Source organism: Podospora pseudoanserina, chromosome 2 (genome assembly GCF_035222485.1).
Source record: "Podospora pseudoanserina strain CBS 124.78 chromosome 2, whole genome shotgun sequence".
NCBI lineage: Eukaryota > Fungi > Ascomycota > Sordariomycetes > Sordariales > Podosporaceae > Podospora > Podospora pseudoanserina.
In genome coordinates, this window is record NC_085921.1 from 3,249,873 (window position 1) to 3,275,165 (window position 25,293).

Sequence of the window (25,293 nt, forward strand, 5' to 3'; positions counted from 1 at the left end):
GGGGGGTGATTTGGCGATGGACGGGCACGAGAATGAATAACATGGTGGATTTATTTAAGGGGGTTATGGGAGTGAGCGTTTGCATTGGTTATATGGATGGGTTGATCACAGCGAAGGATTCGTCATGGTTTATGTATGGGTTTGGGAGAAGGGGGAAAAGATGGATTATGTGACGGGGTGTGGGATTAGATTTGAGGTTTATGGGGTGTTTGATACCAATAATGCCATGTTTTTGTTTACACTTTTGCTGACCCTGAGAGTTTATTAATGTTTGAGTGCGGCAAGTGAAATATGGCCCGTGCACCCTTCCAAGACCTCACCTGAGTTCGCGACCCCGCCAAATCGCGTCGGGTCTCTCTTGGCAGCCGCGTCCCCCAGGTCGATCACAGTTGCGCCTTGCAAAATATTGACATTTGGTCGCAAGGTGGATTCCTGGAAGGGACGTGGTCGACAATTGGGCAGGTTTGCTTGACCATTCGAACAAAACCGTATTTGCGCAATCACATGTCGACATCCACCGTGGTTCATTTCCAACACCCAAACTGCCACCAACACCAACCCATGAACCATCATCACCACCACCACCACCACCACCACCCGCCCTCATCAGCATGGCAACAACCGCGCACCAATCCTCCTCCTCCAACAACTCCAACATGGAGAAATTCCTCCGCTCCTGGCGCCAGGACGCCATGAACAAAGCCCAGTACGATTCCGCGATTTTCATTGGGGACAAATTACTAGCCATGACGAGTCCGTTCCCCTCTTGCCCTCCTCCCCTCCCGTCACTAACTGTGTCAAAACAGAAGACGACAACGACGCCTTCTTTCTCGCCCAAGTGCACTTCGCAGCCGGCAACCACACCCGCGCCCACTCTTTACTCTCCCGGCACAGCCTTATCAGTCGCAACCCCGCCTGCCGCTACCTGGCCGCGCACTGTCTCATCAAGCAGGGCTTGTACTCTGAAGCGTTGAGCCTGTTGGGTGAGCACAGCCCGCGGCATTTGTTTTCCCGCACAGGGGAGGAGGAGGGACCAAGGCGGAAGACGAGCCGGACAACGGGGAATAATACTACGACAAAAGCTGGGGGGGATGGGAAAGTAAAGTCGAGATTGCGGATCCATGATGGGCAGCAACAAGAAGAAGAAGAAAAAGAAGAAGAAGATGAAGGGCGGACAACACGAAAATACGAAGCGGCCATGTGTCACCTCCGCGGGTTATGTTTTGCAAAACAAAACGCCTTTGACCGTGCAAAGGAGGCTTACAAGGATGCGCTGAGGATTGATGTGCAGTGCTTTGAGGCGTTTAGTCAGCTGGTGAAGAATAACCTCATGTCTCCCGATGAGGAGGATGAGTTTATGAGCTTGTTGGATTTTGGGTCTGTCGGCTCGGAGAGGGGGGAGGAAGAGCCGGGTGATTACACGCACATGCTCTACCAGACGCAGCTGTCCAAGTATCGACACCCGATGGCGTTTAATACTGCTGTGGAGAGCTTAACTACTCATTACGGCTTGGAAGGAAACGCGGACATTATGCTTGCGAGGGCGGACCAGCTGTACACGCAGTGCAGGTTTAAGGACGCGCTTGCGGTGACGGAGCGGGTGCTGGAGGGGGATCGGTTCAACTTTGGGGTGTACCCGATCCATCTGGCGTGCTTGTATGAGCTGAAGCGGACGAATGTCTTGTTCCTCATCGCGCACGAGCTGGCGGATAGCTACCCAGAGGAACCGGCTTCGTGGCTGGCGGTGGGGATATACTACTTTGCGACTGGCAAGATTGCCGAGGCGAGGAGGTATTTCAGCAAGGCCAGCATGATGGACCCCAACTTTGGGCCGGCCTGGATCGGGTTTGCGCACACGTTTGCTGCCGAGGGGGAGCATGATCAGGCGGTGACGGCGTACAGCACCGCGGCGAGGCTGTTTACGGGCACGCACCTGCCGCAGGTGTTTTTGGGGATGCAGAATCATGCCATGAACAACATGACGGCGGCGGAGGAGTTTTTGAGGACGGGGTATGGGCTTTGTAGGGAGGATCCGCTGTTGCTGAACGAGATGGGCATTGTGTGTTATCATCAAGACCGGGCGAAGGAGGCGGCGGCGTTTTTTAGGGAGGCGTTACGGGTGGCGGAGGAGACGGAGAGTGAGAGTGGGGCTTGGCTGGGGGCGAGGACGAATTTGGGGCATGCTTATAGAAGGCTGAAGATGTGGGAGGAGGCGTTGGGGGAGTTTGATGCTGTGCTGAGGGAAGGGGGGAGGGACGCGGGGGTTTTTGCGGCGAAGGGGTTGATTTACTTGGATTTGGGACGGGCGGGGGACGCGGTGGAGGTGCTGCATGAGGCTTTGGGGATTTGGCCTCAGGATCCGATTGCTACTGAGCTGCTGGGTAAGGCGTTGGAGATGAGCATGGAGGGGGGGTTGGGGTTGGGGGGGGAGGGTGGGTTGGTGGTTCCTGGGGAGGAAGGGGAGGTGGTGGTGGAGGATGGGAAGGCGGGGGAGGGGAATGAGGAGATGGATAGGTTTGAGGAGGTTGTTGAGCAGAGGAAAAAGGCGGCAAGAGAGAGGGTTGCCGGCAGGGGGCGAAATGGGGGATCGCTTGACAAGGGGAAAGGGATTGCTGGACGGGGGGGCGGCATGAGAACAGGTCCGGCGAGGGGTCAAGGGCCGTGGAATGCCGGAGACATGGACATGAGTGAAGGGGAGTAGGAGGGCATCTTTCGCGAAGAGGATGTGGACGTTTGAGAAGTGTACGTAATCGGACGACGACATGATGGACACTGTTTTGTGTACCTTTCTGCACTACATTAGCGATGGCGTTGGGTTATCAGTAAGGCTGAATTAAGCATGGCATGGCGGTTTGGTATGGTATGGCATAAAAGAGGTCAAGGATTGCGCTATGATAACTAGTCATTATAGAGGATCTGGGGTATTCATCCGTCCTTGTTCTTATATTCGTCCATGTTTCGAGGTCAAAGCTTCTCCTTTGGCCCAACCAGCTCCTCAACCTTGGCGAACTGATAGTAAAAGTCCAGACTCTGGGGGTTGGCGAGGGTCCCGCTTGCTTTGATGGTCTGGCCGGAGACGATCTGCTTGACGGGAAGCTCGACCTTTTTGAGATTGATGGTGGTCTGTCATGTGTCAGTGCCGGGATCTCGCGGGGGGGAAAACAATGAAAGGGAGAAGCCTACCGGGATTTCTGGCGTCTCAAAGATGTACTTGGGCACATGCCTCTTGCTCAGGTCGTCTGAAATCTTCTTCCTCAACTCATTTACCAACTCCCTTGTGAACTTGTGGCCCGGCTTCATCAACAGGAAAAGCATGACGCTCTCATCGGCATCTTGCTTCCTCCTCTGCCCCACGCAGAGGGAGTCCTGGATCTTGTCGGCAAACCACCTCTCGACAACGCCGTAGATTTCTGCTGAGCCGAATCTGACACCGGAGGGGTTGAGCACGCCGTCTGCTCTGCCGAGGAAGGAGATGTTTCCTGTGACGGGGTGGATGACGCAGAAATCACCATGGGCCCAAACCCCGGGGAAGCGGTTGAAGTAGGAGCTGTGGTACTTTGACCCCGGGCTGGCAACCGGGAGCTTGTCGCCCCAGAAGGCGCAAGGAATGTTGGGGAAGGGTTTGACGGCGACGAGCTCGCCAGGCGTGCCGTGGGGGACTTCAACTCCTGGTTCTCCGTCTGGAAGAAGGGAGTCGTAAATTGCAACGTGAACGCCCAGAGATGGCCCTTGCGTCCCTCCAACGTAGACGGGCGTCAGTGGGTTCATGATGCCAAAGCACCCAGCAATGTCAGTGCCGCCAGAGATATTCCCCAACTGGACATGCTTGGGAAAGCCAACATCATAGAACCACTCAAACAGCTGATCCGACAAGACCATCCCGGTGCACGACACCGTCTCCAACGAACTCAAATCCGCCATCTCCCTCGGTGAGATGCCGGCCTTGGCCAACTCAAACATCCACCTCGGGGAAATGCCCAGCTTTGTCGCCTTGTGCTTCGCAGCCAGTTCCACCAAGATCTTCGCATCCGGCTGGAAAGGCGACCCATCATAGAATATCGCCTTCCCCCCAAACAACAACGACCCAACATTCGCCAGATACATGATCCACCCCGTCGTGGTATACTGCAACGTAACACTGTCCGGCCCAATCTGCTCGTGCAGCCTCCCCTCCTTGAAATAATTAATCAATATCCCCCCAACCGAGTGCACAATCGCCTTTGGCGTCCCCGTCGTCCCGCTGCTGTAGCAAACCAACAACGGCTCACAAAACCCAACCCTCACAAACCCCGGCGGTGTCGGATTCCTCCCGGCCGCACCAACAAACTCATCCAGCGTCATCGCCCTCGGAACCTTCCTCACATCCCTCGCCTCCTCAAACCTCCTGATCGCCACCACCCCCTTGAAATTCTTGCAGTTACCCAACCCAGCCACAACCTCCCCCATCTTCCCCCGCAAGTCCACCACCCTGCCATTGTACAAAGCAGCATCATCCATAAACACCCAAACCGGATCAACCTGCTCCGCCCTCTGCAGTATCCCCTTCACCCCCATATCCGTCGAACTACTACTAAACACCGCGCCCACCCACGTGGTAGCCAGATAAACAAGCAGCGTCTCGATAGAATTGGCCCCCACAATAACGACCCTATCCCCCTTCTTCACCCCCCGTTTCAGCATCGCGGCCGCCAACCTCCCCGCTTCTTTCCTAACTTCCCCGTACGTCACCTCCCTTGTCTCTGATCCCCCCTCCCTGACCTCCACAACAGCGACTTTGTCGTCTTCTTTGTGTTTGGTTGATTGCTGCCCGTTTCTGGGGTCACGGGAGAAGAGCATGTTCTCTGCGAAATTGAGGCTGACACCTTCAAACCAGACGGGGACTTGGTCGATTGTGGCTGTTTCGTCCACCACGGTGGTGTACGACCCCGAGTAGAGGTAGTCTGAGGCCTCAAAAACCGCAGACCAGAAGAGGGACCGTTGGGAGAGGGAGAACTGGTGGAGGTCGGAGAAGGACGACAGGGAGATGTTGTGTTGGCGGTTGAGGGAGCGCATGAAGCGGTGCATGAGGGTTGTTTCCGGGGCGGGGTGCTCCCAGAGCTTGCGGGGGATGGGGTGTGGAGTGGTCATTGTGAAGGATAAGTGTAGCTGTGTGTGAGTTGTGAAAGTGATGCTGAGACTGAGACTGGTACTGGTGGTGTAAGTGATATATACTGTCTTAAAGATTGCGGTGAGAAAAGGAAGCCACCAAGTGTTGACAGGATCGACGGGCGACACCGGACCTCCGCGGTGCAGGTCCACGGCTCACGACTTATAAGAACACGGACCGAGGCAGACGCACAGTAGCACGATGCGGGGTTGGCGGGAAACCAATGCCGCGCGTGTCCCAACAGCTCGGGTGCGCCGTTCCGTCTCGGCTCGGCTGCCGGCCCAAATCGTACATCCATCTTTATCTTTTGTTGATTTCTGTACCATAACAAAATAACGATATACACCCAAACCCCAAAACTCACTTCCTAAATATATACTCATCAAACATCAACACATTACATTACTTTTGCCCACTCCCCACTCCCCATTCCCAACCCTAACCCCTAACCCTTAGTCCCTTCCTTTGCCCTTGCCCTTTCCATGTCTCTTTCCGGCACCCTCAGTCACGTTTCTCCCATGTGCCAACCCCAAGCAGTTGGCAATCTTGTAAAACACATCAATGTTGCTGTAAGTACCGCCAAATGTCTCCTGGCACGGACCCCAAGCGTACACAGGCACGTCAGTGAGCGAGTGCACTCCCTGGCTCTCGCTGGTCGGAAGGGTGCCGTTGACGACAAAGCCATTGGGCCTATCTTTGTCGTTCACATAAGCCTCGCCACCTCTCGAAGTGGTGGGAGCACGAGGGGTGGCACCGATTCCGAAATCTTCACGACGATCGGGAGCGGCACCGACGCCAGCAGCGAGGACGTAGCGGGGATCCCTGTTGAGAAGTACCGTTAGTCACATTGCTAACCCAGACAGACAAAGATTAATACATACCAGTTCATGGGGAAGTTGGCACCAGTGCCATAGCTAACACCAGGCTTGGGCTCCGTGTACTGCGACAAGCCAGAGTTCTGGTAAACTCCAATGGCATTCCTCTTGCTGCGTTCGTCCTCCTGGGCCTCGGCATACTTGGTGTCCGAGCTGCCAAAGACATCTGTTTTTGTTGTCAGCACTTGTCATCAGCTTGAGCCCATGGAGAGGAGCATACCGAAACCATGACCGTGGTCGGCAGACACAACGATCAGAGTATCATCCAAGATCCTCAATTTCTTGAGCTTCTCGATAGTGGCGCGAACGGTATCATCCAGCTCCAAAAGATCACCCAGGGCACGGTCATAGTCCAGCGCGTGCATCTGCTTGTCAATGCTAGCCGCCTCCGACATGAGGAAGAAGCCCTCCTTGCCGCCACGGTTGTGCAGGATATCAACAGCCTTGAGCGTCATCTCTTTCAGACCGGGCAGGTCCTTCGCAGGCTTGGCGGCGCCAGTGGGGTCGTTGTTGATCTCAAGGTTCTCGGGGAAGATGTGCCTATCGATCCAGACCGGAAGGTTGTTCTTGCAGAAGATGCCCAGAGCCTTCTTGTCATTGGGGGCAGACAAGAGGGAAGTCTTGTTCAAGCTGACGCTGTAGCCCTTCTTGGCAAACTCGGCATAGTAGTCCTTGCCCTGGTAAGACCCTGGGCCAGCAATGAACTGGTCGGCACCGCCACCAAAGTAGGCATCGGGGCCGTCGGTCTTGGTCCACGAGTAGTTCTGCACGCCGTTGAGGGTCTGGTCGATGAGGACGCCATACTGGGAGCGGAGACGGGAGTGGCCTGAGAGGGCAATCGGCGTGGCGTCGGCAATGAAGGCAGTCGAGACGGCGCCCCACGCGGAGCCCCAGATGCGGAACAACATCTCGACGATGGTCTCGACCTTGGGGTCATCTTGAGGATCGGGGGAGGTGTCGGCATAGACACTGAAAGCCACAGTAAGCATCGAAGCATCAACGGGTTCAAGACAAAACTTACCCGAGGGCATTGACAGTGCTCTTGTGACCGGTGTACAAGGCCGAGGCGGAGTTTGCCGAATCAGTGATGAAGGTGTCGATCGAGTGTGTCTACTAGGCATTAGTATCGCTGTATCCTCGCCGACTGGCGCCATGTCATGAACGTACCATTTGGTGTCCCAGAACCGGGAAATCGTCGAGCGAGAGCAAGGTCTGATACTTGCCGTTGACCGTCTTGTGTGCAAGCAGGCGGGCGGCCGTAATCATGTTGGTCGTCATGCCGTCGCCAATAAAGAAGATGACGTTCTTGGCCTTCTTCTTGGTAGCCAAAGGACGAACAGTCCATTCCGCCGTAGTCTTCTTGCCCGAAAAGTAGTTGAGCGTCACCGTGTAGGTTCCAGGCTCGTAGAGCGCCACACGACGGTACGCCTTGGAAGCGACATTGACCACAGAGGGGGTCTTTGCGTCCTCTGCGAACAGGTCCTCGAACCAGGAGAAAGTCCACTTCTCAAGCGAGGGCTCAGAGCGGATCTTGAAGAAGTCGGCGATGCTTCGCGGACGTCCACCATCTTTCGAGATGGTCGCCGTGAACTTCTCGTCGGGGACACCATTGTTGAATGCCTCGGATCCGTTCTTGGGGGCGTGAACCTCGAAACGAATGTCGAACTCCTGGCCAGGCAAGAAATCTTGCTGGTCTGGCGGGATCACGCAGCCCAGCGAAGGGCAGGTGCCGAATCTGCGGTAGGTCTGGGCCGAAGCAACAGAAGCCGTGGCTGCCAGCCAAACGGCGGCGAGGTCCAGTCTTGGGAGCATTGTGAGGGTGCCTTGTCCGGGTGGCTGTTGACTTGAGCTGAAGCTACCTCACGCGAGCTCTCAATGTCGTTGATGTCGGGGCGGCAGCAAGCTTATATATACCCCGACCTTGATTTCTGCAGTGGGACGCTGATCGACATGCAATCACATTGCACCGACGACGGCAGCATATGAGGGGGGCCGTCTTCCTGCTGCTTCCCTTTCCACACTGGCGGATCCGGACTCCTCCCTGGGTAAGATGGGGCATCAAAAAAGGAATACAAGGGCATCGTGAACATCATGGCGAGTCGTTTCCAACACGTGGCGTGGGTCGCGTAAGTGGTGGTCCTCACCCCATGTCCAAAGAAAACAATAAAATGCCACGGCTCGGAGATGCTTCCAGTGCCGTGATAACTGTCCCGCCCTCGCGCGGGGTATGTATGTCGAAACCATGTGCGTCATGTCGAGCTCTGCGTGGGCGGTCTTTCGATGTAACTTGATGCCAAGATTTCGATGTTCCACCGCCAACGTGGTTGCGATTCGAGCTCTGATTGGCGACGACTTATACCGATAACCATCCATGCCAGGAACATGGCCAACCCACCCACCGTAGGCCGTACTCTGTTACATTCTCCTCCTCGTTGCGCTTGGCTCTGTTGTGCGTGTTCAGGACCTTCTCGATACGGGGAGAGTGTCGCACGTGGTGAATCGAAAAGAATGCCCAAAAGTCCATGCCCTTCAATTTTTTGCCGCTTTTTCTTTTTCTTCAAATTTTTTTTCTCTTTTGGCTCTCTGCCTTTTTTCTTTTTAACTTCTGTTTGGGTGAGAAACAGGCCTTTCTGGTCCCTCTTGCTGACCACGGCAAAATGCAAACTCTCCATGATCTGCCTGTCTCAAGAGTCACAGAACAGATCACCGTCACCCCCCGAGACTTTTGAGCTCTAGTTAGCACATCCCTGTGATGAGATGAGCGTGTACAATGTGGCCTTGAACTTTCGCGCTTCTTCCGCATCGAACGACACCACGTTGCTGGGGTCACGCTTCAAAAAAGATGAATGCAACACCATGCCAACCGAGTGAAGACTGGTTAGGGCATAGATATATCCCAGTCCTCCCATCCCATTCCCCAGACTTTCCAGGGTATCGCTTCTCACCCCCCCACCCACGATCAGTTCCTGTCCGATCCTCGCCGTCTCGATAAGTACTTGCTTCAGAGCCTTGGTATTGTTGCTCGCATTTCCACAGCCACCGCTGGTAAGAACGGCCATCTCCTGTGTCTTTAACCACTCCAGGTCGTCCACCCACATCTCATCCCTGGAAGTTGAAATCACCAGATCGAAGGCTCGATGGAAGACACACTTGAAATCATCCCCTGCCAAATGCTTCAACTCAGCAGTTCTCACCCTGTCGACCACCAGCATCTGTGGGACCGAGCAAGATTGTCTCAGAACGCCAAACACAAACCCATCTCCCCGCTCTCTGCTCATGTGCTTCGACTCTTTGAACTTGCGTATATCAGACTTCATCTGCTCGAACTCGGCATCTGAATAAACAAAGTCGGGCCCGAGCTTGGGTGCTCCGCAAGGTCGAATCATGATTCTGACAGGCACATCTTGGAGTCCGGCATGGTCAAGTGAGGCGTTGAGATGCTCGAGTTCCCAGGTGGATGGCGTAAGGCCATTTTGCTCTACATCAACTGTAGTCAATGCACAAAGTTCCCTGCCAAAGATACAGACATCGGATGACTACTTACCATAGGATCCAGTTCTGTTCAATTCCAGTCTTGTTTTGCCATTGAGCTTTTCTCCGACAGCCTTCACAGCAGCAACTCCATCACGGGGCCCAAAAATGGCAACTTCGATTCCGCTCATCTTGGTTTTGGAGAGCTGGGAGGTTGCTTTGATGGTCAAGAAGGTGTGAGATCCGGATAGGGCTGGGTTCGAAAGCGGTTGATGTTTGGGAGAAGAATTTGGGCGAGGGGAATCGATTTTGAAGTTCCGTTGGCTCAACCAAAGTCCGGACCCTTCCATACCCGAACTTTATTTCCTCAGCGGACTAAGAGTGCACCTTCCTCCCCGACAAGAGAGGATACGACATCCGTTATCAGAAGCCACCCGACGCCAGGCAGCACCACCGGGGAGTGAGGGGTAAAAGTGTGGGGAAATACACACATGATGCATTGCAATCAAATCGTGCAACACCTGACCCAAGAAACACAAACAACAAACAGAATGCCAAGCGAGTGCCCCTGAGCCCCTGAATCCTTTGTCAATTGGGTCTTTGGCACTCCGGCAAACACTTGGTCCACATTGCTCCCTCCTTCGTTTTTGAAAACCAACATCTTGAATGGGCTTTCCTCTCAAGCAGATTATCCATCTTCAAGCAGCCTTCCACTCTTCATAACCACCAGGAAACTTCGTCCACCAGGAAACTTCGTCCACCAGCGTGCGCATATCACGAACAAAGCTATTGCATCTCATAAAGACCAGAAACACTACCCTAAGATATGCCTAGTGGCAGTTGGAGGAGTGTACTTGCTCCAGATGGTAACTTTTTAAACCACTTCCCCGCTACCTCTTTGATGTTGCTCGAGAACCTCCCCATCATCCCCCCTGCGTTTAAACTCAAGAAGCAAAAAGTATGTCCCCGGAATCATTCGATTTTCGCCAGCACCGAGGGGTTTGGCCAGTTGTGGAAGAGACTGATGAATGGTGGGCTATTTGGGCGAGGCCCACTCACCTTCAAACTTCTTGCGGGCGAGTTCGCCGCCTGCCACTTGGGTTTCAAAAAAATCTCAGCCAAAGAAATAAAAAATCCAAGACGGAATATTTATAGAAGAAAAAAGAATAAAAAAAATAAAAATAAAAAAAAAGAGACAGGCTCACTTTCAGGAAATACATCACCAGCCTCCCGTCTGGGTCGATGGCTTCGATATAGGCGGTTTGGTCCCAATAACTGGAGCCACCAGGGATGATGTCGAGGAACGCTGTGCCTTTGGGCGCTGCGTCTTCGACTGCGGGGTCGATGGTTCGGATCCGGCTATGTTTGAGCAGATGTCCGCGAGGATTGAGCTGGTGTTCTGCCATGACTTTTGCCATGCCGGATTCTGCCATGTCGATCTTCTGTCACGGTTGGTGGTTGAAGTACTGAGTGAGAGCAACGAGACCTATCTAGCCACCTCAGGTACCTCCCTAGTTATACTCACAGGGCTGACAGCTTCTTAGCGGAATCTTGGTGCACTTTTGAAACACACGCCATTCTCGTGACTAGTTACTCTCTGTCGGATGGAGAGAATGTATGAAAGATATGTTGGCTCCCAAGTTATCGATGGGTCATACGAGCTACGCAGTGCCAAATAGGTATGCACCCTCGTGCCTGACGCATGTGGAAAATATCCTACAAGGGGGGACAACAGGAGATGGAATTGAAAAAAAAAATCGAATTGATCAATTGGGAAAAATAGAAGGTAAAGGGAAAAAAATACCATCAAAAAGCTCACCGAGCAGCCCACATTGGGGGTGCCCAGCTACGAAAACCTGTAAAGGCTTTACTTCGCCAAAAGCTCGGACGGACACCATTGGTACTCTTTAGTCCTTACCTAAATCGGTGCCGCGACTCCCAATACTGCTATGCCATTTGGCAGGAGCCGAGTTGGGAGTCTCATTCGATGATCGAAAGGGCGCGAGAGTCGGTATATATACCGTGGGAGCAGGGAGCAAGTGCTCTCGGACGACAACCAACACCGAAAGAGCGTTGCTCTTGACACAGGACTCTGATGTTGTCCAGACCTAGTAGTTAAGAAGTATTAGAGTGCCTAAGCTGGGTCTGTCAATCAGGTAGGTAGCCATCAGTTTCGCTCCAAGTGCAAGTCAGTCTTGAAATTCCCGTCGACTCCTTTCCCCTTCGTCTCGATTGCGTGGCAGACATGACAGATTCTCCGCGGTGTAAACAATAAAGACGACACTTTCGAAGAATATTTATCTATACCTGCCATTAACTTTGCTGGGAAATGTCCGGTGATGCTCCGTAGGCTCATCACGAGTTGACGGTTCTCGCCCATACCGCATGTTACCTAAACAGCCAAGCAAGCAGAGAACAAACTAATCAAAGAGAGATATCAGTGACACTGAACTGATTTCCTCTCTTTTCTCACATCTTCAACATCCCAACCGACAGCATTTGTCGTCCACCCCGCCACCTAACCCCAAGTGAAAAGGGTTAGGGCTGCACATCCAACTCATCCCTAAGCCAAGCACGCCAGGGATCATCCCCTAACAACTCCCAAGTCTCCACCAACACAAAAAAGCGAGAAAAAAAGTTCAAAAGAACTCTTCCTTGTTGGAAGGACGCAAAAGTTTGGACGATCCGCCCAGGGGTCGAACCTGGAACCTCCTGATTACTTGATCTTTTGGAATCGTAGTCAGACGCGCTGCCATTACGCCAGCGGACCTTGTTTTTTTTTTGGAGACTTGCCTAGAGGTTGAGTTTATGATGTCGACATGGCGGCAACAGTATATGGTCAAATACTCCCACAATCCAATGCCACATCTATGTAATGATCCTACTCCTTATCTTTATACAGCTGCAGATAACTTGCTTTGAGCCTATCAAGAATGTCAGCAATAAGCTCGCGAAGTACCAACAAGAGCACTCACCTCATATGTAAATGCTCATCAGCAGTCAACACCTTCCTCTCGGCATACGGATTCCCCTGCTTCGCCTGCGCATCCCCCTCATGATTCCTAACCCTCTCACTCGGCACAGGCTCCAACAGCGTCGTCCCCACAGGGTGGCAGAAAAACGCAATCGAGTACCTCGGCTCCGTATCCGTCTCACCAGCCACAGACGCCTTGCCCGGACCAGGAAACACCACCCTGTGAACTGTGCTCCTGAGCAGCCCATTAGTCCAGTAAGAAAGCAAATCCCCGATGTTCAACAGGATAGGAGGGGAAGGATCATTCTCAGTCCCCGGTGGCACCACAGGAACAGGAGCCCACGTCTTCCCGTCTTGGGTCAGAATCTCCAGACCAGCCTGTCCCTTGAGGCGGAAGAGAAGGGTCATGGAACCGTAGTCAGAATGAGCCCCTGCGCGAACATCCTCCTCACGATTTGCGTCAGGGGTATCGGTGTGGGGCGGATAGTAGAGGAACCGGAGGATGGTTCCCGAAGCGCCCCTTTCGCGGAGGTGAGCGTTCTTAAAGAAGTCAGGGGGTGTGACCTGAAGACCGATGCCAAGGAGGGTGTTGATCTTGAGGCAGAGGTTGTAGCAGAGCTCACGGAAGTCGTTGATCTGGCTTTCGTGAGCGGCTATGGTGGGTGGCATGGGTTGGTCGGCTTTGCCGTTGATGAACTCGCCAAAGTTGAAAGCCCTGGACCTACTGTGAGTGATGAAAGCTACGATATATTGGGAGGATTCTCACTCTTTGAAGTCACCGACCTGTTGCCTGTCAGTAGGAGGACGGTACATATCATCATGCGGCACTTACACGCTGGGTTGATGGATCCAATGTCTCATACTGCATAGCAGACCAGCCACGGTTGTTCTTCTGAATAGCACATGCCTGCTTCTCTTCAAGTGGTGCTTTGAAGATCTTCCTGCCCTATGATGGTATGGTTAGATAAGCTTCAGACTCGGCTGTAAAGAAGATGGTACCATATCAAATGCGCCATGTACAGCATCGGCAGGAATATCTTTCCCTGTGTTCTTGATGTATATGAAGCCATGTTCAATGGCAGCCTCCACGAGCTCCTTGGCCACCTGCTCCTGATTCTCCCCCGAGAGGTCAATGACGGGAATCTTTGCAACTTTGTTAGCCATTGAAGCCGTCGTATACCGATCCTGATATGTTTGTCGAATGTGTCGTGTGTTCCCAGAGACAAATGTTTGTTGAGTTGGTTGTTGAGTCAGAAAAGGAGCCGCAGATCGGTCCCGACAGCCGCCGAATGGTCTAACACTAAGTTGCACTGATGATAAGGCAGCGAAGGATGTCAAATAGTTGGACTGGATCGTGTGTCACGATGGAAGCCGGCACGATTCGTAGAGTCAGAAAGTAAATGGATAGTACATAGTCTTGAATTACGTAAACAATATTGCAAGAGCTCAGTTATCCCTCGGCATCAAAGATAGATGATAACCGCCCTCTATCCATGAATGAGATCACATCTCCCGGCCGAATGCGGCCACTGTCGGGGTTGGAGTCTATTTGCAGGAAACGGGATTCAGAGACCCAGTTAGTGCAACGATATAGGGCTATCGCGTCGGGTGGTAGACGGTCCCGCCAGCTGATTCATGTAAGCAGTAGAAAGCGATTAAAGTGGGTCCGGCAGCACCACGTCACCCGCGAGTTTGGATCGCCAAAACGATAGAGGGCGACCTGGAAGCTTGGGGACGCGATGCCTTCGGGGGTGCTGCGTGCTGTGGCAGGCCAAGCTGCGGCAGGCTTCTGCGCCTCTTGTCTCCTGCTCCAAAATCCCATCATCACAAAATTCCTCGTCTCCAAGGCTAAATTGATTTACTCCCCCGAGAATTCGCGCCCATCACCACTTGTTTTTCCCATTTTCCTCACATCCGAAGCAACTATCGTCATTTTGGCCTGCAGCCCCAGCCGAGCATTTTGATTGTCGTATTGGTCGCGCAGCAATTCCCACCCGCCCGGCGCTCGAGCCGTGACTTCATCTTCGAGTCTCTCCCTTTCCCTTTCTTCACCTGCGCCCCCGTCGCACCCACAAACCCACCCGCGAATCATTTCTCATCCCAACGCCCGCAGCCACAGTTGGTTGATTCCGCCAAACCTTTGTCGTCGCAGCCATGGCTGCGTCACCCAGCTCCGCCGTCGCCATGTCTGAGGTCGATGCCAGTTCACCACCACCCCAACACCACCATCACATCGAGAAGTCCTTCATGACGGTGGTCACCGACGACGACGGCGACACCAAGATGGCGACGGCTACCCCAGAACCAACCGAGACGCAGCCTCGGGGCAAGAAGCGCGCCCGTGATGATGGCCAGAATGGCAACTCTATCATCGGCAAAGTCAGGCATTTGAAGAAGAACGATGGAGAGCCGCTCTGGCGCGAAGATATCCAATACGACTTTCTCAAGGCCGTCTTCGACAACGAAGACAAGGTCTTCACCAACAGCTACGAACCACAACGTCTGGGCAAGCAATGCTTTGCCGACCTCTACATCGACACGATGGCCAGGAGTAGCAAGACCAGCAAGGTCCTTCGAGACAAGCTGCTTAGTGATCGCGCTGCCGCCAAGGGCATGGCCATGGTCTGCCTCCTGGTCAACATTGGTCGTATGAACACGACCCTTAATTGTACGTTACCGACATTGCTCTGGCGCCGAATCGTTGCTGACCATCCTCCTTGTCACAGTTTTCCCCGAGATGCGAGCCCAGCTCCGAACATACCACGCCATTCCGTCCCTCCAAGCACAAGCAGATTCCAACGCATACAAGCAGCTCCAGGATGCGCCCAGGTTGAAGTCCATTTTGAAGGGCGGTATGGAGGACCGGACAGAGCCCAACTCTCTTGATGCCGTCAAGGCCGTCAACGTGCCGAGAACCAACCCGGTCAACTTGCTGTTCCTGATCTGCAGCAACGCTACTAAGGTTGCTGAGCTGCACTTCCCGCCCGGCGGCGAGTTCCACGATCTCATCATGAAGAAGCAGTTCACCAGTGAGAGCCGCGCGAGGGCCTTTTTGTGGATCATGTGGTTCTACCTGGAGTCCGACTTCACCGAGGAAGGATGCGAAGAGAACCCGTTCGGTGCCGGTGTGGACTACGGTGTTGATGTCGCCAATCAAGGAGTTCCACAGCTGGTGCTCATGTCGGAAGAGGAAATGGTACTCGAAAACGTCGATACAGAAGAGGAGAAGAGGTTCGGCCGAGAGAAGCAGGAGATGCGGCGGAAGATCATTGAGGCCGACCAACAGTTCATGGCAGAAAGCCAGACCAAACGAGGAGGTCGAGCTCGCGCCCTGGCTGGAGAGGAAGTTGGTCCGAGCACCGGCATCTTACCACGGATTCGCCCTTCTAAGCACGAGAGCGACCATGATAGTGTCAGGTCGACTCCGCCGCGTGCTTTGCTCGGCAGGCCATCTGTTGGTGCCAGCACTGGACGACGTGGTCCCCACTCACTGAAATATGTGGTCGATGGCTCGTCGCCTGGGGGCCCTCAGCTGGAAGGAATCGTTGCTCGGAAACCTCGACCACCGACTGCTCACCAGATAGCTGTTGAGCGCAATAGAAATCAGCGTGTGGAGTACATCTTGGATCGTCGTCTCCGGAAATCCTATCACCAGGCCCGAAAGATTCGCCGTGTTGACGGGGCGATTATCCACGCTCTTCAGAGACTGGAGCAGCTGGACGATGAAGACCCATGGGAGGACAGCGAGGATGAAGACACGGTCAAGATCCACAAGGCGGCCATTGAAAACGCCGGGGTCAATGTTGATACTCACCACTTCCGGGAGAGGGGTTACGGCGGGCTGTGTCAGCTCAAGAATGAGACAGATGACTTTGGCGAGCAGTTCCACGCGTACACTGCTACCCTTCGACGCGTCTCCCGACGGCTCACCCGCTGGGAGAACAGCGATGATCCAAACCTGGGGGTTATCGCGCCGATCAAGCGGCCAAAGGCGACGAATGGAACAGTCAATGGTGATGGTTCCGATGGGGAAGGTGACCAGTCACCTTCCAAGGAACCGATCGACCCTGCCGAGACTGAGGACGAGGCGGAAATGATGTCGGGACGTCAGACCAAGACTGTGCGCCGTCCAAAGGCCAACGGGCTCAACAGGGGTGACACTAATGGTGACACGCCCATGGAGGAGGCCGACGACCTGGATGATGTGGATAGGGGGTTGCTCGGTCTGGGTGATGAGGATGAGGGTGATGGTCAGGGGGATGATGATCTGGATGATGTTGAGAAGACGCTTCTTGGGTTGGATGGGGATTCGGACTCGGAGTAGAAATCTGACTGTTTTTACCTTGGGCCGAAACCTGGGGTTTTTGTCGGTTTTTGCAAAAGTAATCAAAGAGGATAGACAGAGAAAAATGGGTGGATAAACAGACTACCACACACCCAATGCCTCCTCCATTTCTCATGAACTGAGGAAAAGGGGGGTTGTGTATTACATTTCCTGGGGAGGGGAACTTTTCACTAGGCCTTGTTCGTCGGGATCAAAAAAGAATAAAACGGAGTTTTGGTAAGGGGATTTGCAAGGCGTTTGGGAGGGGTGGGTAAAGGAGGGCAGTTGCCCCTCGAAGGCTGGGCTGGAGAGGGCGCGGATGAGCCATGTTGCCCATCGACACCCCCCTGAAGGGCACTAGGATGGGGGAATCGGGTTCTTGCTTTCAGGTGTATACCACCTTTCCTTCATATTCAGCTAGCCAGCGAGAAGAAGAATTACTGTCGTGATAGTTGATTAGTGTGGCAGAAACAACGTGCATTTTTGCTGTAACCTATCTTTTCAATGTTTATTCAGTGATTCCACTACCTGTACCGCAACCTAACGAACAACTACTTCAACATTACAATCAACTCATCCCTCATTCCCTCCCATTCCCAGCCCCAGCCGCCGCAGGCCCAGGAGCACCAACCAACCACCCAACCCCACTAACCAACGTCCCCATCGCCGCATTCTTCAACTGATCCCTCTTCCTCGCCCTCTGTTGTCCACCCTCCCCGTCATGACTTCCACCAGTAGGACTCACCACCTCCCTCCCCCGACCTAGCACTATCCATACTCCCCCTCTCGCTCCCATTCTTATCCCCCCCAGCCAAACCCCCACAACCCCCTCCCCAACCCCCAGCGCCCCCCCCAGCAGCCCTCTGCAGCCCACTCAGCGCGCTCAAATTCCTCGGCGCCGTCAACCCCGTCGCCCTCGCCAAATCAAACAAACTCATCGGCGCCTCCTCCTCCTTACTATCCCGTCCCCTACTGCTCCCACCAACCCGTGCTTGTTTTGCCTTGTTCGTACTGTTAAATCCCCCCGGCATGTTTGTGCCCGAGACACTATCCCCCCTCCAATCCCACTCCTCCTCCCTCTCCTCCTCCTGCCTAACCTTCACCTCCAGCTCCTCCTCCGCCCGTCGATAAACATTCAAAATCTCCTGCAGCGTCGCCCTCGGTGCGATCCTCAACGCAACGCTCAAACACTCAATCCTCTGCTCCAAGTGCCTAATCTCTTCGTTCGCGCTCCCGGTCCCAAAATGCGTCGGTTTAGTCGTCCTCGCCGTGCGCCGGTACTTCCCCGCCTGCAGCGCCACTCGCCACGAGTAATCATCTTTTTCTTGGCCGGTAGCAGGGGAATCGAGACGGGTTACGACAAAAGAGTAGGCTGTCTCAAAATCTTCTTCTGTTAAAGCCGCGTCGATGCACATGGCTGTGATGCGTTGAGACACCTGTTCTGGCGGGTGCGGGAGAGAGGATGTATGAGAGGAAGAAGGAGATTGTTTAACCAGCCCGGCTTGGACCATCCGGTTGCCCAGGTCGACAAAGTCCTGGAGCCGGGTGTATGATTTGGGGTTTTGCTCGAGGATTTTGCCAATGATGGAGATCGGATCCGAGTGCACCCGCAGGACAATAGGGGTGAAGGGTTCGCCTTGTTTGAGGACTAGACGGTATTCACTTAGGGTGTGGGTGGCTTGGAGGAGGGCCTCGACTTTTTGGGCGAGGGGGTGGGATTTGGGGAGAGTGGAGGGGAAGGCTTTGATTCTGAGGGAGGACTATTAGTATGGAGAAAGTGAGAGGAGTTGAGAAGGCGTTGGCTTACATCTCATCACACTTCTTGAGCCCACCGCGAGTGCGGTTGGGATTGGAAGCGTTGTCGTAGGCCGTCATGGCGGTGGCGTAGACCGTGTCTTGCAGCACCTTCTCGTCCAGGGGCCTGTCAGGGGCGTCTTCGTACAACGACCGCGCCAAGGAGTAGCCTTTCGGCAGTTAGTAAAGAGAAGAACAGAACCTAGAAGAAACAACCTACGTGTGTTGAAAAGCAACGCCTTGAGAATCTCAACCTCCAAAAACTCTTTTTTCAACTTGCTGAACACCCCCTTAGGAGTGGCCTCAAGAGACACCTCCTCAGCACCCCAATCCCGAAGCCAGAGAATCTCATTTCTCGCCCCCAACCAAAATTTATCGTCTGTCTTTGGGCCGTTGTGGTTGAGATGATGAATCAACTTACTGGCCTGTTCTTTCTGGTCACGTTCATCTTGTAACAAGGCGAGCTCTCCGGCTCTTCTAATGGTGCAAGCTTGGCCGGCATGGGTGAGAAGATGAGCACTGAGAATCAGTGCCTCCAAGAAAGCGACAGCAGAGTTGTCGGGCGCCGTCAAAATATTCGATGAAGCCAACAGATCATTCCGCATAAACGTCGCGGTTTTGGTGGAGATGATGTCCTCAGATATTTGCTCGGCAAGGGGCGGCAGGAGTGCGACCGCTGAGGGAAAAGGGGGCAGCGGATCTAGACCACGGAGGTTCGCAACCTGAGCCGCGATACTATATGCCCCCTCAATCGCCTCAGATGACGCTTCCGGAAGCACATAGGCCGATGCCAATGCTGCCTGCGCATAGGCTCGCTGCACACGGTCTTGCTGTTGTTCTGTCAACTCCAGCTTCCCCCAGCCGGCCAGGTCAGCATCTCCTGGACCACCCCACTGTTGAATAGCATTGACGGCCACCCTCCAGTTCTTTGACGCTTGCGTGGTGAGCCAGCGAAGAACCTCGTCGTATCCGGCACAAATCCCGTCGTCTTCCTCGCCGTTGGGAGAAACGATACTACGTCTCCTGGTCTTCCACTTCTTTTCGTCCACAAGCCATGGACCGATTAGACCCCGCAAGTCTCGTCCTACTACGGGCAAGTCCTCTTCCCTGGCTCCGGTCCGAGACAGTAACAGATTGACGGCAACACGATCTGGGAGTTCCTGAAAAGCAGACAAGGTGTATTGAATTGGATCCTCTGGGTGGTATTCGCAGTTTCGTCGTAAAAGCGGCAAGATTGTCGAGATCAAAAGGGTCCGCACGTATGCCGACTGATCCATGAACGGCAGCAACAAGGTCGGGAGCTCCGCGAGCAAGCCAGCCTCCTCGTCCACTTTGTATGACCTCCGGACAAGGAAGGAGGTGATAGGGTCATCCCCAACCTCTTTTGGTGTATCCTTGAAAGTCAAGGGCAGTAGTCGAAGCTTGCGCACCCGCTTTGTCGCATCCCCCTCGGCTAGCGTCTCTACAGATGAAGCATCGACGTCATGGTTGGTGTTTTCTGAAAGTGTTCCCTTTTCGATCTTCTCGAGAAATCCGACGTATTTGGTTGATTGTAAGGTTTCGGGGAGGTATGTCAGGAGAATGCGCAACACCAGGTCTTTGCGCAGGACAGTGTCATGGCGGGCAGCAAGGACAGCCAAGCTATCGATATCGGCCTGAACAGCAAAGTGCACGGCAAGGAGGACCAGCTTTGCCGGTGATAGTGAGAGGGTCATTATTTTCGAGGCTCCTGTATCCGAGATTCGTACTATCGACCTAGAGAATGAATGGAACGGTGCAAAATCGCATGTCGAATCACGTCGGATATGCCTTCACATGGCAACTTGTCAGTCAACGACAAGGACACGGAGCTGAGAGCTTCCACAAACAGCAGTTGGGGATCATGAACACATTCGCTCTTGGCATCTTTCCCCAAGAAAGCGGCAGGGATAGGGGTCAGCCAGCCAATCGAAGGCCGGGCATTTCGCCCGCAGTCCGTCATTGTGGGTCATCCCTGCTGTGGCTTGACCTGCAAAAGTGTGGCTGCCGCTCTCCCGTGCGTGTGTCTGTTGCTGGCCAAGCTCCAAGTGGGAACATCACATTGACTTTGGACGCCGACGACATTCGCGACCTCCCCTCAACTTCCCCTCCTGCCACACCACAAACAGGGAAATTCATAGCCCATCATGGCGTCCGGATACGGCGTGAACGGCGGTGGGTAGCCTGGACACGTCCCAATGGCCTCAATTGGCCCTCACCTAGCAACATATAAACTAACAATGCCCTCGCAGGCCCGTCTCGGTGCTTCCCCTTCTGGCAGGAGCTGCTCTCGTGCTACGTTGTCAACACCACCGAATTCGATGACTCTGGAAAGGCCAAGTGCGCCGGACACATGGAGGACTACTACGAGTGCTTGCACCACAGAAAGGAGGTTAGCGACTGCCCCGAGCGCCGGCGCAAACATCATAGGGAACCTCTCGCTGATCGAGATTGTGATACAGGCTGCCAGAGTCAAGGCCCTGCAGGCTGCTTACAGAGCTGCCGAGGCCAAGAAGCTGAAAGAGAATCCTCCGAATGCTACGCAAATAAGGAATCTGGGGCTGCTAGACAAGGAGGACGACACAAAGAAGGTGCTTGGATCGAGCTAGACGGGGCCGATGAGAGAATAGACGTTTTCGATGTGCTTATAAAATTACTGGCGGTGGTTTGCAACCCGGCAATGGTGAGAAACGAAGCTGATACATTCATGTTAGTCGAGCTCTGGAAAATGGTGACTTGTTCGTTGATAATGGGTTGGGTTTGGGTTGTGCTGCGGTAGGCCAAGTGAAGCATATCTTCTGAACCACTGAGAGAGCTTTGTAGGGCTCGGATGTAAACAAATACCGGGAGCAACTCAGCAGAGCCCAGGAGCCAGAACCTGAAGGGCAGACGCCTGTGTCTCCGCAAACCATGCTTCGAGTGGAAACTTCACCTGCGTGCCTTCCGTTTTGTCTGGTCTGGCAGTGAGTGCATTCACTTCTCTCAGGTTTGGCCCTTCCTTTCCAGCGACTTTCCTTCTTCTCGACCAGGCTGTCGACCATTTTGGTTCCTGCTTGCATCTTGTTTGCGCATCCGGGAAGCCTTCAGGCCCACAGAGTCGCCTTTTCTTTCGACATTTCATTTCCTCCAGTCACTCGTTGATTCCCTTCAAGATGCCTAGCCTCCGAGGCATCGAGATTTCCATCTCTACGAGCCCAGACGATGAACGAATCCCCGAGTACCCGCATCCAGAAGGTTCAAGATGTCCAGCTCGTAGCTTCTCTCAGACTGTTCCCGACGATATACCCAAGAGCTTGGCCACGACCTTTCACCCAACCCCAGCTCAGTACCACAAGTATGGACCGTCAGTGTCTGTCTACATTCCATCTGTTTCTGGTGAGATTTTCGATCGAAGATGGTGCAGAGGCATCCGCTAATTCGGTCCAGGAACTCGTTTCTCAATCAACTATGCCGTCAATGCTCCGCCGCCTTCCCCTTGCAAGTTTGTTTTCTTTCGACTCTACATGAACGCCAGGCCCATTTCCGCCTGGGGGATTGAACCAGCTGTCAAGAATAATGGAAGGGTAGTCAAGTCCCTCTGGGCGCCAACAGCTCGATACATGGACCAAGTCGGGATCGAAAGCCGCAACTTCGTCTTCTTGCCAGGCCAGGAGCACAAATCTGTGGCAGAGGATGGCGGTTTGATTGAGATACAAGCCTTTCGCGCTAAAGCACGGCGGGCTAGAGCTCCAAAGCTGGAAGAATATAGACTTCAAGACAACTATGGCATAGCGTAAGTGTCTTTGACTGCGAGTTGTCAACTCTGTCCTCTAACTTCAATGCTAGGGCTCCCAGTGTTGGTCTTGTTGAACAACCTCAAGACATGTGTTACTACACCTTCATATTGATGGATCCCAAGGAGTCACCCTTTGCCTCGTTCCGTTTTCACTACCGCACCTGGAGTAACCTCGAGCAGCTGAACTTGATCCCCACAAAGGAGCTCGACTTTCTCCGAAACATCTCGCCAAACACAAAGCGTGATAGCGGCCCAAGTATCGACTCCACCGAGAACGGTTCATCGGAAGAGGTTCGGTCTCCTTTGGAGAATTCGGATGAGGCAGTCTTTGACGACAGCGAAGAGGTGGAACAAGAAAACGTCTTGCGTCGCAAACCCTCGGTCTACGTGCTCAACACGCCACCCGAGCGGTTCCAGGTTTCCACATCCAAGGCTGTGCTGCCCCAGCCGAGCAAAGCACTTAGGGATTGCTACCGTGAGTCGTATCTCCAGCGCCCTCTGCCAGAACTCCCCATTCACCAGCCTTCTGGCAGACCTTCACGACGATCCTCGGCTGCATCTGCCGTCTCTGCAGTGTCGGGAGCTCCCTCGATAACGCCTTCGCTTTGCCAACATATCGACGATGACTCTTTTAGTTTGGATAACACCGAGTTTGGCGTTGCAGCGGTGGCGAAGAGGGTTAGGTCGCCCGAGTCTGTGAGGCAGCTTGTCACCCCTGAGGCGGATGAGAATGTTGATGTTGGCAACGAAGAGGAGTATTCGATTTCTAATTATGAAATGTCGCCTCTTTCGACGAATGGATCGATCACCGAGTCGAGGTTGTCTCCTGGGGGGTATTATCCGATGACGGGAAGCAAGTTTGATAATGGACTGGCGAGTTTTTCGCCACCGCATCGACACCAAGCTGCTTACCCGCTCAGGCAGTATACCAGGCCGCCGTCGGTGTCGTTTTTCCATCCTCAGCAGGAAAATCATCATCAGAATATTGATCAGTTGATCACTCAGCAGGAGACGCTGACGTTGACGGAGGCGCAGTGGATGAGCCGCAGTCCTTCTCCTCCACAGACGACGCAAGGAGGAGATGATGGGAGACGACGTGTTTGGAGCCCGAAGGCGGCGGAGAGGGCTGGGAGTAGGGGGGGCCTTTTTTCTGGGTTGAAGAAGAAGAAATTTAGTGCTTCACCTAGGAAGCTTGCGCAGATGGTTAGGAGGAGGGAGGTCTCTGTTGGTAATAAGGGGGAGACGGGGAGTGAAGGTAGTGGGGAGAGGGTTGGGAACTGGATTTGATGTGGGTGTGAGCAGATGCTGGTTGGGGAATAGAAGTTTTCTTTTTTTTTTTTTTTTTTTTTTTAGGGAACAGGTCTTTTTGGGATGGTGTTTGGAATGTTGTGTTAAATTATACCCTGATGTACAGCTAGTTTACTGTTTGGTTTTCATGAAGGAAGATATGATATGTTACGTTGGGTGTCTTAAAGTACATACAATGGGCTGCTGATACTTTTCATGAGGAGTAATTTCCTAGATTATTACCACCATTTCTCGCACAGGACCCTGCTCTTGTCTATGCCTAGACCTTGTGGGGAGGGAGAGGTCAGGCCGTCGACAAATTGGTCGGTCATGGAGGGTACACCGCATATGTAGACTGCCACGTCGTCTTTGTGCTCCCCGATGGCGTTTGAGACGTCGGAGAGGGATATCCTTCTCTTTTCGAAAGGTATGGATAAATTTTTGGTTGTTATTTCGTTTGTTGAGATGTTGTTTGTGTTGGTGGGGCCACCAGTGGTGGTGAGGAAGAGCTTGATGTTGCCTTTCAGGGGGTCGTTTTGGTTGGAGAATAGATTGATGATTCGGTCGAGGAAGAGGGCTTGGGAGGTGTCGCCTGATTGGATTTTGCTGTTGGGGTCTTTGAGAGAGTAGAGGAGGGTGATTTCGGGTTGGGGGCGGGTGGTGGAGATGTGGGAGAGGATGCTGATTAGGGGGTTTATGCCAACTCCTCCTGCCACCAACACCAACTTTTTGAAGTTTGGGGGTGTGCTACTAGATCTGGGAGAGGATAATAACGGCTGTTGTTCGGAGGGACGTGATAATATTTGGGGTGGGTAGGTGAAGGAACCGCCTATGCGGATGCGGACGGGGGTGTGTAAGAGGGTGGAGGGGTCCTGCCAGAGGTAGGCTGCTGGGGGGTTGAGGGGGGATTGCTGGACTGCTAGTTCCATGTGGGGGTGGGATGGGGGTGAGGTTATGGTGAAGCCGCCGGGTTTTTGGCAGGAGGGGAAGGGGGGGTAATAGAGGTCTACCCATTGGCCGGGGAGGAAGCTGATGGGGGGTTGGGAAGGTTGGGAGGGCGTGAGGTGGAAGAGGCGGATTGCGGGGGTTATGGGGGTTATGGTGGTTATGAGGAGTTCGTGGAGGGACTGGAGGGATGTTAGTAGAGCTGGGGGATGAAGGAGGACAGGGAAAGAGGTACGTTATCGCGGGGTTCGTGAGCGGTGCGGTCGATGTGGGTTGTTTTGATGGCGGGGGTCATGGTGGAGGTTTTGGTGGGGGTTTGAACGATTTGGAGCCAAATTTGAGAAATCTTGGGAGAGATATGGGAGAGTAATGATTGAGGCAAAGAACTGCGTTTTATAATCATCAAGTTCATAGATCAAGTGGTCGAAATGAGGTTGTTTACGTACGCATTCTTGTGAGGTTGGATCCGGGGTTAAGAATGAGCGTGAGGAGCTGGTTGACCCCACCAAATTGGTCAGTTTGAGCAAGTACTCTTATTGCATGTAGTATTTCACAATACCTACGTTCTGGTTTTTCACCTAGGTAGATCTTGACGAAGTCTAGAAAGATGTTTTGTGACCTTTTCTAACCTATATCTACAGAATCTGCAAAATAACATGCTGTGCTTGTGCTAGGTGTTGGTAA

General features: G+C 53.5%; 10 protein-coding genes and 1 non-coding gene across 11 annotated transcripts; 5 read left to right on the forward strand and 6 right to left on the reverse strand.

Annotated features, from left to right (window-relative positions):
- Nucleotides 1-611: 611 nt before the first annotated feature.
- On the forward strand, nucleotides 612-2,701 carry cut9 (anaphase-promoting complex subunit Cut9; the record flags this gene model as incomplete). Its single annotated transcript, XM_062944571.1, has 2 exons — nucleotides 612-753; nucleotides 807-2,701. 2 exons carry the CDS (start codon nucleotides 612-614, stop codon nucleotides 2,699-2,701), a joined length of 2,037 nt encoding a protein of 678 aa, XP_062803414.1.
- Nucleotides 2,702-2,918: 217 nt separating this feature from the next.
- QC764_208630 (uncharacterized protein) lies at nucleotides 2,919-5,127 on the reverse strand (the record flags this gene model as incomplete). Its single annotated transcript, XM_062944572.1, has 2 exons — nucleotides 2,919-3,123; nucleotides 3,184-5,127. The coding sequence occupies 2 exons, from the start codon at nucleotides 5,125-5,127 to the stop codon at nucleotides 2,965-2,967; spliced, it is 2,103 nt and encodes a 700-aa protein (XP_062803415.1). The 3' UTR covers nucleotides 2,919-2,964.
- Nucleotides 5,128-5,598: 471 nt separating this feature from the next.
- On the reverse strand, nucleotides 5,599-7,833 carry QC764_208640 (uncharacterized protein; the record flags this gene model as incomplete). The annotated part of the gene is made up of 5 exons (XM_062944573.1): nucleotides 5,599-5,968; nucleotides 6,028-6,187; nucleotides 6,242-6,990; nucleotides 7,043-7,131; nucleotides 7,189-7,833. 5 exons carry the CDS (start codon nucleotides 7,831-7,833, stop codon nucleotides 5,599-5,601), a joined length of 2,013 nt encoding a protein of 670 aa, XP_062803416.1.
- A 920-nt stretch (nucleotides 7,834-8,753) lies between these two features.
- Nucleotides 8,754-10,007, reverse strand: QC764_208650 (uncharacterized protein; the record flags this gene model as incomplete). Its single annotated transcript, XM_062944574.1, has 2 exons — nucleotides 9,566-10,007; nucleotides 8,754-9,499 (listed from the first exon to the last, which is right to left on the reverse strand). The coding sequence occupies exons 1-2, from the start codon at nucleotides 9,840-9,842 to the stop codon at nucleotides 8,754-8,756; spliced, it is 1,023 nt and encodes a 340-aa protein (XP_062803417.1). The 5' UTR covers nucleotides 9,843-10,007.
- A 1,761-nt stretch (nucleotides 10,008-11,768) lies between these two features.
- Nucleotides 11,769-13,997, reverse strand: QC764_208660 (uncharacterized protein). Its single transcript, XM_062944575.1, has 5 exons — nucleotides 13,466-13,997; nucleotides 13,299-13,412; nucleotides 13,233-13,249; nucleotides 12,468-13,187; nucleotides 11,769-12,416 (listed from the first exon to the last, which is right to left on the reverse strand). The coding sequence occupies exons 1-5, from the start codon at nucleotides 13,628-13,630 to the stop codon at nucleotides 12,374-12,376; spliced, it is 1,059 nt and encodes a 352-aa protein (XP_062803418.1). The 5' UTR covers nucleotides 13,631-13,997; the 3' UTR covers nucleotides 11,769-12,373.
- Nucleotides 12,174-12,262, forward strand: QC764_0039990. Its single transcript has one exon. It is a non-coding gene; the product is annotated as a tRNA-Arg (tRNA).
- A 185-nt stretch (nucleotides 13,998-14,182) lies between the features above and the next one.
- On the forward strand, nucleotides 14,183-17,283 carry QC764_208670 (uncharacterized protein). Its single transcript, XM_062944576.1, has 2 exons — nucleotides 14,183-15,134; nucleotides 15,193-17,283. Exons 1-2 carry the CDS (start codon nucleotides 14,621-14,623, stop codon nucleotides 16,788-16,790), a joined length of 2,112 nt encoding a protein of 703 aa, XP_062803419.1. The 5' UTR covers nucleotides 14,183-14,620; the 3' UTR covers nucleotides 16,791-17,283.
- A 226-nt stretch (nucleotides 17,284-17,509) lies between these two features.
- Nucleotides 17,510-20,689, reverse strand: QC764_208680 (uncharacterized protein; the record flags this gene model as incomplete). Its single annotated transcript, XM_062944577.1, has 4 exons — nucleotides 18,805-20,689; nucleotides 18,598-18,754; nucleotides 17,629-18,539; nucleotides 17,510-17,598 (listed from the first exon to the last, which is right to left on the reverse strand). Exons 1-4 carry the CDS (start codon nucleotides 20,297-20,299, stop codon nucleotides 17,510-17,512), a joined length of 2,652 nt encoding a protein of 883 aa, XP_062803420.1. The 5' UTR covers nucleotides 20,300-20,689.
- QC764_208690 (uncharacterized protein) lies at nucleotides 20,032-21,211 on the forward strand (the record flags this gene model as incomplete). Its single annotated transcript, XM_062944578.1, has 3 exons — nucleotides 20,032-20,777; nucleotides 20,855-20,994; nucleotides 21,065-21,211. The coding sequence occupies exons 1-3, from the start codon at nucleotides 20,750-20,752 to the stop codon at nucleotides 21,209-21,211; spliced, it is 315 nt and encodes a 104-aa protein (XP_062803421.1). The 5' UTR covers nucleotides 20,032-20,749.
- A 543-nt stretch (nucleotides 21,212-21,754) lies between these two features.
- On the forward strand, nucleotides 21,755-23,664 carry QC764_208710 (uncharacterized protein; the record flags this gene model as incomplete). The annotated part of the gene is made up of 3 exons (XM_062944579.1): nucleotides 21,755-21,977; nucleotides 22,029-22,374; nucleotides 22,428-23,664. 3 exons carry the CDS (start codon nucleotides 21,755-21,757, stop codon nucleotides 23,662-23,664), a joined length of 1,806 nt encoding a protein of 601 aa, XP_062803422.1.
- Nucleotides 23,665-23,840: 176 nt separating this feature from the next.
- Nucleotides 23,841-25,276, reverse strand: QC764_208715 (uncharacterized protein). Its single transcript, XM_062944580.1, has 3 exons — nucleotides 25,173-25,276; nucleotides 24,845-25,101; nucleotides 23,841-24,791 (listed from the first exon to the last, which is right to left on the reverse strand). The coding sequence occupies exons 2-3, from the start codon at nucleotides 25,019-25,021 to the stop codon at nucleotides 23,904-23,906; spliced, it is 1,065 nt and encodes a 354-aa protein (XP_062803423.1). The 5' UTR covers nucleotides 25,022-25,101; nucleotides 25,173-25,276; the 3' UTR covers nucleotides 23,841-23,903.
- Nucleotides 25,277-25,293: the final 17 nt, after the last annotated feature.